This window comes from Vespula vulgaris, chromosome 3 (assembly GCF_905475345.1).
Source record: "Vespula vulgaris chromosome 3, iyVesVulg1.1, whole genome shotgun sequence".
Lineage (NCBI taxonomy): Eukaryota > Metazoa > Arthropoda > Insecta > Hymenoptera > Vespidae > Vespula > Vespula vulgaris.
This window is the reverse complement of record NC_066588.1, coordinates 9,842,782-9,852,768: the sequence shown is the minus strand read 5'-3', so window position 1 is coordinate 9,852,768 and position 9,987 is coordinate 9,842,782. Positions and strand designations below refer to the sequence as shown.

At 30.9% G+C, this 9,987-nt stretch overlaps 2 protein-coding genes across 6 annotated transcripts; one reads left to right on the top strand and one right to left on the bottom strand.

The window, feature by feature from the left end:
- The first annotated feature begins 130 nt into the window (after positions 1-130).
- Positions 131-2,410, top strand: LOC127062379 (GRB10-interacting GYF protein 2-like). The gene is made up of 5 exons (XM_050990437.1): positions 131-1,316; positions 1,400-1,655; positions 1,773-1,918; positions 2,053-2,159; positions 2,231-2,410. The coding sequence occupies exons 1-5, from the start codon at positions 1,245-1,247 to the stop codon at positions 2,376-2,378; spliced, it is 729 nt and encodes a 242-aa protein (XP_050846394.1). The 5' UTR covers positions 131-1,244; the 3' UTR covers positions 2,379-2,410.
- A 259-nt stretch (positions 2,411-2,669) lies between these two features.
- Positions 2,670-9,496, bottom strand: LOC127062375 (mitochondrial coenzyme A diphosphatase NUDT8). Of its 5 annotated transcripts, none has more exons than XM_050990432.1 (5): positions 9,421-9,496; positions 4,340-4,892; positions 3,690-3,859; positions 2,930-3,085; positions 2,670-2,845 (listed from the first exon to the last, which is right to left on the bottom strand). In XM_050990432.1, the coding sequence occupies exons 2-5, from the start codon at positions 4,537-4,539 to the stop codon at positions 2,670-2,672; spliced, it is 702 nt and encodes a 233-aa protein (XP_050846389.1). In that variant the 5' UTR covers positions 4,540-4,892; positions 9,421-9,496. The 5 variants fall into 5 exon arrangements, with proteins under 5 accessions (XP_050846389.1, XP_050846388.1, XP_050846386.1 ...); XM_050990431.1 differs by lacking the exon at positions 9,421-9,496 and adding an exon at positions 6,368-7,322; XM_050990429.1 differs by lacking the exons at positions 2,670-2,845; positions 2,930-3,085; positions 3,690-3,859; positions 4,340-4,892; positions 9,421-9,496 and adding exons at positions 4,901-5,997; positions 6,368-6,537; positions 7,335-8,290.
- Between the last annotated feature and the right edge of the window lie 491 nt (positions 9,497-9,987).

The window sequence follows — 9,987 nt, the reverse complement described above, 5'->3', positions numbered from 1 at the left end:
GAAAAAGAGAGTTCGTTCGATGCAAGGGATCGTTTATTCTTAAGGGGGAAAAAAAAAAAACAAAATGGAAAAAGAGAGAATGATGGGACAAAAATGTGTCATTGACGAGGATTATTGCTGAATCAATTTGTCAAATAACCACTTAGCTCTTCTTCAGAGCTTTTACTATCGACGAAACAAGTCCAGCTACGTACAGAACGCAGAGATCTAGTCTTCGGATTGCCAATGAAACGACAATAATCTTTACAACTTGACAATAGCCTATCTTTCTTAGAGCTCGGAGGACTGTTAATCTGTTCAGCAGCTCGGTCATACATATTTTCATATTTTTTCAAAAAAAATATTTCCAAATTACAAACAAGATTTCCAAGTTCTTCTTCAAGTTGCGAATAGCGCGATGGGATCATACTAGGTTCACATCCTGGAGCACCTGTTTCATATAATTTATCGATATTATAAAAAAGATCATTTTTTTCCATATAGCGTTTCGTTAACGCATACGATTGTCACAGGTTTATAATTAAACAAATACTAACCCTCAGTATCCTGTATATTTTCCCAACGGATCATGGCTTCGCGTAATGATTTATAAAGTTGCCGTCTTTTCGGACAACACCATAGTCGACTTTTAACATCCAATCGTGCCCTTTCTTTATGATTAAGTTCACTCCAGTTTAAAAAAAGTTGTTTCAATGGTGGTGCTATAATAACATATAATTATTTATAGGTTAATTTATCGATAATATGTGTTTTTAATTTATCAAAAATTATAAATACCTTGCGGTATTAAGTCAAATATAACTTCACATATTTCTTCGAAAATTGATTCGTCGACCTCTTTCCTGGCGCGTCGCCTAAAATCCATAATTTAATTTACAATCGTGGATTTTATTTTACAATTGTATAAAGTATAACAAATCGATAAGAATGCAAATGAATATCGATTGTTCTTTTGTCAGTAGATGTACATACATGTATCTACGCGTATACTTGCTCAGATATAGTTTTTAAAGGAATCATTTGAAAATTGCAAAACCCACGAATATTTTATTAAAAATAATAATTAGTTAATATCGAAGATCGTTTTAAATAGCATTTTAATTTCTCGAAGAAACAGCAATATACTTGATCGTTCGATTACCCGCTCCTTTTTTGTATTTGTTACCACTATTTCTTTTAAGGTGGCGCGTTAATCGCCAACTATATGACAATCGCGCCAATTCGAAATTTGAATCTTTATTAATATGGCTACGAGTCGAACGACTTTACGTCCGGATTTACAAGCATTACTCGATAATTTTACAAATCTCAAAAACGTAAGTTACATAAATGATTATTGCATTGACTTTTTATGTTATTTCGAGAATAAATAAATTATTAAATCATTATTATTGTGCAGGTATACTTAGCGCTAAAAACGTTCTGCAATATTCAGGATGAGCTATTGCAATATGAGAAAGCTAAATCTTTCAAAATGGAAGAAGAAATGAAAAAAATGACAAAGACATTTTCATCTTTGGAGGAACAACGTAAAAAATCTATAGAAGAAATACGAAAGGAAAAAGAAGAATTAAAAACGGCTTTGCTTGAATCCCGACAGGAATGCAATCATCTTCGACTCGTTTACGTCGATCGTAATATCGAAGATGAGCAAAGTATGATTTTTATTTGTTTTTCTTTCTTTTTTTATATATGATTTTATTCACTATAAAAATTCTTCGTTATCTCTTGTAGTAACATATTATATAGAATTAGTAAAAAAATGTATACAGTTTGTAGATTACAGGATGAGCTCGAAGTATTGAAAGCTGAATTGATATTACAAGAGGAAAGACACAAAGAAGAGATTGTTAAACTCGAAAGGCAGTATATAGAAGAATTACAAAAATACAAAACATTATTGGAATCGAGACAACAGGTATTAATCTTTGTTAAATAAATGTACACTTAAATAATATAAAAATATAATCAAATGTATATACATTTCTACATACTTTTTAGTTTATGTATTTTCTAATATATTGATTTTGTTATAAAACATCTAATACGCAGTATCAAAGTAAAAAACAAAAGCATCCAGCGATCGACAACATGTCGAACCAACCATCGGCAATTATTAAAACTAAGAATAGAAAGAAAAAAGAAAAACCATCTTTCAGGCAAGTACATTTAGTATATAATACGTCAAACGATAAAACTTATTAGAAATTGAATTGAACTTTACTTTAAGGTGGCCTGGATTAAATATATCGAAAATGCCAAAAGTTATTGTTACTGATATAGAGAACAAAGATGATATAGACGAAGATACATCGGCAACTACCAAAAGGAAAAAAAGACTTTATTATGAAGATAAAGATGCGATAATTGATATATAATATTCACATTTGCATACACACACACACACACACATTAAACATTAAAACATTATTTTCTTTATAATTATTTTGCTTATAATTTTTAATGTTTATAAGTCAATTAACATAATACATTGTATTTCTTATATTAAATAATCACTCATATAAATTTGATAGAAAAACAAAGTCTGTTTAGAAGAACCATTTAGAAATTGTTATGCGAATATGTTAGAAAAAAAAAAACACACATATAATTTCAAATACACGTAAACTGTCAAATATTGAACGCGTAAAAGATCAATTAAAATCTATTCATTTGCTAATTTTTCTTTTTAGAGAATTCCAACTGTCTGTGTAATCAATTTTAAGATGTCCATATGTATTCAAATCAAGATTTAGTGGTGCTATCACATCCGTCATATACTTCTCTTCTACTGGAGCCATTCTTGTACTCATATAATATTCTTCCACATTATATTGCAATTTTTCTGTGAATAGTAAATCATATACATACATCCGTAATAAATAAATTTATAATAGGAAACTTTATAAATTATGATTGTAAATCATACCAAAATATCGTACGTTATCGTTGGGTATATTCCGATGAGAATAATTTCTTGAGTATCTAAGATCTGTATCCGTGCGTATTTGTGAATTTGCGTACAAGGATCTATAATCATAATCCGATATCGAATAATTTTCCATCATTTCACAAGATGTTAAAGCTGAAAATACAAAAAGATCAAATCTTATGCTTCAATGGATCGATATTACGATTCTTAGTATAACTTATAGTTAAATTGTATGCAAAAGAAAAGTGATCGCGCGCGCGCGCGCGTGTGTTTGTGTGTGTAGTATGGCTGTGGGTGGAGATGTAAAACAAGTGCATAAACGTTTGAGAGTTAAAGAATATTATAGCGTATTGTTTTTGGATTTGTAAACATCTTGTTCCGCTGAATAGATTTTTGCTTGATTAGACATTGCAGAAACACTTTAACAATAATTAGGGAAGGGGAAATTCCATTACAAGTGTAAAATAGAGAAATCCGTTGCTTTCAATTGTATACGTGTGTATATGCAAGATGTACCTCTTGGTACTCCATACGCATATATACGCATTCTGATACACGTATGCATGCACACGTAAACGCATGAGCGCATCACAGGTACATTTATATCAAGCAAGTTATGTATCATAGTCATTTATGGATTTCTCCTTGATTCTTGGGACGCATTGATTATTAATTTCATTATAACGTATTACTTGTAAATAATTGCAATTTTCATTTTGTTACATAAATTTGATTAATCATAAAAAGAATTATTTACCAGAAAGAGGTGAATAGATGGAATACGAAGCAGTATTCGAAATTTCATCTTCGTAGATGGGATGATGATAATAATAGACATTGTTCTCCTTTCTGCAGGACGAGTCACAGTATAATTTTTGCGTAAAGGCTGGTATACTATATTGCGCTTCTCTTAATGATTGGTTATACCTATTTTCACACAACACAAACTATATCATTTCAGTTCTCATTACCATAAACAGATAATGAAATCTATCCAGAAAATATATGTTTTAAATGAAATATTACAAAGTTAGTTGGTCGTAATTTTTAAAAAATATCTATATCCGATCACGTTTTCCATTCGAACAAATGTGTAGCTTTTCTGTGACCCTGTTACCAACGACGCGTGAAGATCTTCATTGCTCGTAACGTTGATGTTTTTTTATGCAAAAATATACAATCGCGGAGTTTCATTTCTTACATTTTTAGTAATATTTATTATTTATCATATTAATTACAATCATTAAATTTACCTCGCATTTGACAATTCTTTTCCCTTTCTTCTTAAATTTAAATACATTATTATTATTTTGTATTATTTTATATAAAGGAACTTTTAATAATTTTAAATCGATATTTTATAATTCTGTAATAAATTCTATGTTACAGTCTATGTTACTCTCTTACCAATATTCAGATTGACAACAAGTTCGTCGATCTTGTTGATAACGCAGTGTCGGAACATTAACACTATATCGTCGAAGATAAGCATAATTTTCCAAATCCCAAGGATCAACATAGTGACGATCACTATTGTTAGAACTTCCACCTGAAAGCGTCTTATGAGAATCGAATGAATTCCAATATATCGAAGATTCCACCGGCATTTCAATCCTTTATAAATTCTTATGAACTTTATTTGTTTTATTCTTCCTTTTCTATTCTTACTTTTTTATAGATATCAATGCTCACTTCACTCTTCCCATTGAATTTTAAAGTATGTGCATGTATAGCTGCCGCGCATGCGATTTTGCGACTGTCTTTCGTGAGAGAACATCGAGTTCACCAAACTATTATTTACCTCTCTTCTTTTCTCCATAACTCACTGTCTCTCTCTCTCTCTCTCTCTCTCTCTCTCTCTCTCTCTGTTCCCCCCACTCAACTCGCCTCTATTTCTCTTTCTATTCCATTAAATATACATTCACACGTAGATACCGAGTGAAATCAAGTCCTTTCACACCTGTAATATATTCACCATACTACATGCGTGTATATGTATATTTATATTTTCAATGTATGTGTTACGAATTTCATAAATAAATACATACACACGGATTACTATCATTTTTGAAATCGACGAACGAGAAATTGCCAAATAATGAAAATTCATAATAGAGCTTTCTCGAATAAATTTATTTAAAAAGAAAATCATTGAAATATTAGAACAAACGATTTAATAGCTTAAATATGTATATATAAATATGTAAATAAATATATGTGTGTGTGTGTGAAATATATATAATGATGAATATATATATGTATATATATACATACACACATTTATATGACATTTATTAAAAAGACAATTTTTTGAAGCTATTATATTGTGTCCTAAATATTTGTATCGATTATCAATTGTTTTGATCGCCCACGACTGTACTACTCTTACTTATTTTTGCCTTTGATGGAACTATAGATTTTAAATGAACAAGCTTATGTTTATACACTTCGGGTAACAAAGCAGATAAAGCTATATGAGTAATAGCAGCGGTAAGACCCCAAACACGATGTTTGCCACCGAGATAAGTAGGCAACGTGTAGCTATCGCGAAATTGTGTAAAACGACACAAGGATGGATTACAGAAATCGTTTAGATATATAATGAAAGCTTCCTCGACTTCATCGGGATTTTTTTCTAATTTTTCAGGATCTATTTCGCCTATGTAGCCTAATACCGGCATTATGTTTATATTTTTTCCATCGATTAAATTGCCACAAGCCCATACATCAATCTTTTCTCTAGGTATTTTTAACTCTTCCCAAGTTTCTCTTAACGCAGTTTCTTCTAGGTCACGATCAGTTTTATCGTACATTCCGCCCGGGAAAGAGACTTGTCCTCGATTTGAATTCAATTTTGAAGATCTCAAGGTGTAAAGAATTCCAAGTTCGCCTTTATGCATGCAGATGGGTATAAGTACGGCCGCTTGATTCACATTATCTTTGTATTTGTTCGTCGTTTTAACAAGTTTGAATTTGTTGATGCAAGACTTCCGATTTTTTTCGCAGAGCACATCTTCCGATTTTAATTTGACTGCGTCAATCTTATTAAGACTCCGTTGGAAATTCTTAATCATAAAAAACAAGAATAGAAGAGATTTTTTAAAATGATATAGTGAAACGTAAGTTTATATATATCAAACAATTCATGGCTATTACACGTTTAATTTATATTATGAACGAAGTAGGCATTATTGAATATTCTGAGAAAAAAAAAGAAAGGAAAAAGAAAAAAAGAAAAGTTTACTTTTAAAACGAGAACATGGACGAAGAAAAATAATATCCCTTGAATATGTTTTGTTTCTTGTAATCGAACGAAGATGTACGAATATTTCCGAAAAGAAATGAACACAACGCCCTCGTACGAATCATTGATGAAGTAATTTCATTATCTCAACACGTGATAGAAATTATTCTTAATAGAAATAAAATACTTACTAGAGCTGATAATTGTAAATTTCTTGAAAAGATTCGTAACTTAGCCATTTCCATTGCTTTCCTCATATGTTAAAAGAATTAATTTATTAAACTAGTTTTTGGAGATTGTTGTTCCTTCTTGACAGATCAATCGTACTTGTGAAGTTTTTCTAACAGCTGCTAGATGACGGCTAAATCGATATGATTTGACAATTCGTACGACAGTAGATAACTAAATTCCCCGAGATATCGTACGACCGAGATATTTTAAGTTTTACATCACTTTTAGTTTACATCACATCAGTTTAACTCTCGGAATAATTTTTATTAGATATTATTTATAAGAATCAAAAAAAAAAAGGAAAAAGAAATTGACAAAAGAAAATGAAATTCTTTTTTCTTTTTCTTTTCTTTTATGTGTATACAAGGGAGTCGACCCAACTTTTCTTCATTTTCATAGTTGGAAATTTATGTTATCTTGTTCGATGACGGGACTGGCGAAAAACGAGTCTTCGCAATCGTCAATCCAGTAAATGCAATACCGAGAAAGCAAAATATTTCCTTTCTAATTTTGATACTTATTCGATATAAGATTTAAAAGGGCCATTTCGACCAAGCTCGATTAATTTCACTCAACGATTAGCTCGATCAATAGCGTAGCCAACAGTAGAACTTTTAATCATACGTCGTTTCTAACTTATGTATTTTCATGGTATCAATAATCATTTAAAAATTTGTATACGTAATATAGAAATGCATATATCTATTCTCTTAACCTATTTTAATTACATTTTGTCTGTTCCATGTTATGTACAAGTTTTTAATGGTTACTGAATCACGAAAATATAGGTTAGGAATGGTATATTTACAGTTAAACGTTTTGATGTTGGCTACACTGCCGATCAAATAATCGTTGATTGAAGTTAATCGAACTTGATCGAAGTTCCTTAGGTCTTGAATATATACGCAATAGAGATAAAGGTCTTACTAAATTCTTCGATGAATCACCTTTAATTCTTTCATAGTCTAACGTATACACTGGCTTTAATCTCTCTTTAAGCGAGACATCACACTACTTGCCGTTTATTGATATTGTGTAGTCTTTGACATAGGTTAACGTCCCCTAGAATCGTATGAGGGTTGCTATCGCAATAAATTATTTTTAATAAAGTTGTGAATAGTTTACGATAAATCTTTTTAAACAAACAAAATTTTTTTTAGAATGATGAACGATGGATTTTACACGAATTTTTTGTATTCGTTTACGTAGATCTTTTGTGAAGATTCAATTGATTGACCGATGTCTTCAAAAAATTTGTCCAATACCCTTAAAGTGATTCTTAGATAAAATAAGTCTGTTGCAAAACAAAGGAACCTCTATATTCTCTTTAGTCAAACAATCCGATTATTATATCTTTGAAGTAGACATGTTAGTTTTTAATATTCTGTACCAACGTTCTGTACAATCATGCAATTGGACGTTGAATGACATGGTTATGTCCTCGTGTACTATCACGACCTCCTAACGATTGAATTTTTAGTTCAGTTACTAAAATAATTTGTTGAAAAAGTTAAGAAAACGACATAGAAATTCGTAGCTTCGTCACTATCACAATATCTATTAAAAATTTTACTTTTGATCAATTCACCATAGTAAATTTTTGCTTATAACTGCGCTTTAGGAATCGCGATTGTACGTGTGACGAATAAGTTTTTTCTTTCGATGGGTTTACTTATTTATTCTTAGTCGATCAAACAAATTTTTAACGCGTCTCTTAACGCGTTGTTCTTCCAATTGAATCTACAACTTCGTGGTTTAAAAAAAAAAAGAAAAAAATACAGAAATAATATAAAACTACTGCCGACCGATTCAATTTCCATTCCATTGCGATTGTCTGTATGATATATAGAATAACTAATTGGAAAGAAATAGTTGTGGGTATCTTTCATCACCTCGCATCGAAAAGTTTACTCCATCTCTTTGGCAATGGAATGTCATTATTACTCGTACAAATTCAGCATTACTATCGTTGTTATTGCTATCACTTATGATTCGATTTTTCACTCGTCGAGTCACGATTATTATACGCACGAAATATACGCTGTATGATAACTAGTTAAAAATCAAATAAGACGTAAAAAGTCTCGCTCAAAGTGTCGAATGAGTGATATTGTATTATAAATATCCAAAAATAGATATCAAATATTTTCGTTCGTAGCATCACATAATAGATTTATTGCGATATGAGATATCTTCGTAATCTTCCACTAAAAAAATATCAATAATGACGCGAAATATCCCGTCCATTGCGTCGAACAAATGACGTACTGGTGGATATTTTTTGTCGATAGTAACGAAAGAGTATGTTTTAATATGGATGTAATGTAAAATTTTTGTACGCGATAGCTTTGGAATTTTCAATTTGTTAATTTCTTTGACGTACGTGCCTATAGCGTAAAATACCTATAGAGAACATGCTTGGCCAGTAAAAATAAATGACTGAGTTTGGGACACTTTTTTTTCGTTAAATATATCCTATCGCTATTTCTTTGCTAACTTTTCAGTGCTAATAATGACTGGACAGTCTATAGTAGCAATGCGTGGTAGTGTTTGGTTGTCACATTTTCTTTGCCAATTACACGAACAATTTCGGTGGAGAATTGACCAATAAAATTTAACTGTCTAATTTGTCTTAATAACACCTTTGCCGAAAGACTAAGGTCAATGATCTGTCCTTATCATAAGTTATCTCCTTTCTATAAAGTTACTACTATATTTGATTGCTTCATTGCCCGACAATAGTTGCCGATACTTCCGGATTATGTTTATTATATTAGTTCGCATTGAACACTGCTGAGCTTTTTCGAAAATGACATTATAGAGGTTGTATTTTTATGATGTTACTAATTATAAGACTTCGTCAAAATAGCAATACATAGTATATAGATAATCGAGATCTTGGAAAACAAAATTCATGAAAAATTTCTTATTCGTTCTTTAGTCTAGATAACATTTGCCAAGAATTAGGATAGAATAAACAGAGTAATTAATAATGATTATTTTAAGTACATACTCGTTTGTCATCGGAATGTCATAACACGTTCTTACCAAATCGATAGACAAGAAGATATTATTTTCATGAAATCTTGAATATGTGGTAATGGCTAGCGATCTAGTTCCTCTACTGTATTTAGTTTTTTAGTTTCCCGAGGATTACCAAACTCCTGGTATTTTTCTAAGAACAGAAAAGTTCATAGGCTCTTTGACGGATTTAGAATTTCTAGTTTCTATTAAATATGTAAATTCTGTCGTTTTAACCGACAATTTTTTTGCTGATAGCCGAAGAAACGTTTATGCTACTAGGAATCTTTTCGTCTGCATATGATGATATACGGCAAGTCGCTTTACACACGGTTTCATTAAATCTGGGAATTTAGCCAATAATTTGTGGTATTACGAATCGGGTTTCATCTTGTACATTGAGATCTACTAGAGATCAACTGCTTCCAGCCTCGATGCGGTTTGTTGTCTTGAAGATATCGTCATCGACTTATAGATTCAAGTCGTAAAATAATACATTCATAATTAATATAGAAACATCGATGATGTAAAATATCCAACTTTACGATCTTTTTAAACC

What these genes read in the sequence shown, in the direction of transcription:
- LOC127062379 (XM_050990437.1), top strand. Translation starts at nt 1,245, where the DNA reads ATGGCTACGAGTCGAACGACTTTACGTCCGGATTTACAAGCATTACTC. An exon ending in ATTTTACAAATCTCAAAAAC is followed by an intron (nt 1,317 to 1,399) that starts GTAAGTTACATA and finishes ATTATTGTGCAG; the next exon opens with GTATACTTAGCGCTAAAAAC. An exon ending in TAATATCGAAGATGAGCAAA is followed by an intron (nt 1,656 to 1,772) that starts GTATGATTTTTA and finishes AAATGTATACAG; the next exon opens with TTTGTAGATTACAGGATGAG.
- LOC127062375 (XM_050990429.1), bottom strand. Translation starts at nt 6,433, where the DNA reads ATGAGGAAAGCAATGGAAATGGCTAAGTTACGAATCTTTTCAAGAAAT. An exon ending in ATTTACAATTATCAGCTCTA is followed by an intron (nt 5,998 to 6,367) that starts GTAAGTATTTTA and finishes TTTATGATTAAG; the next exon opens with AATTTCCAACGGAGTCTTAA.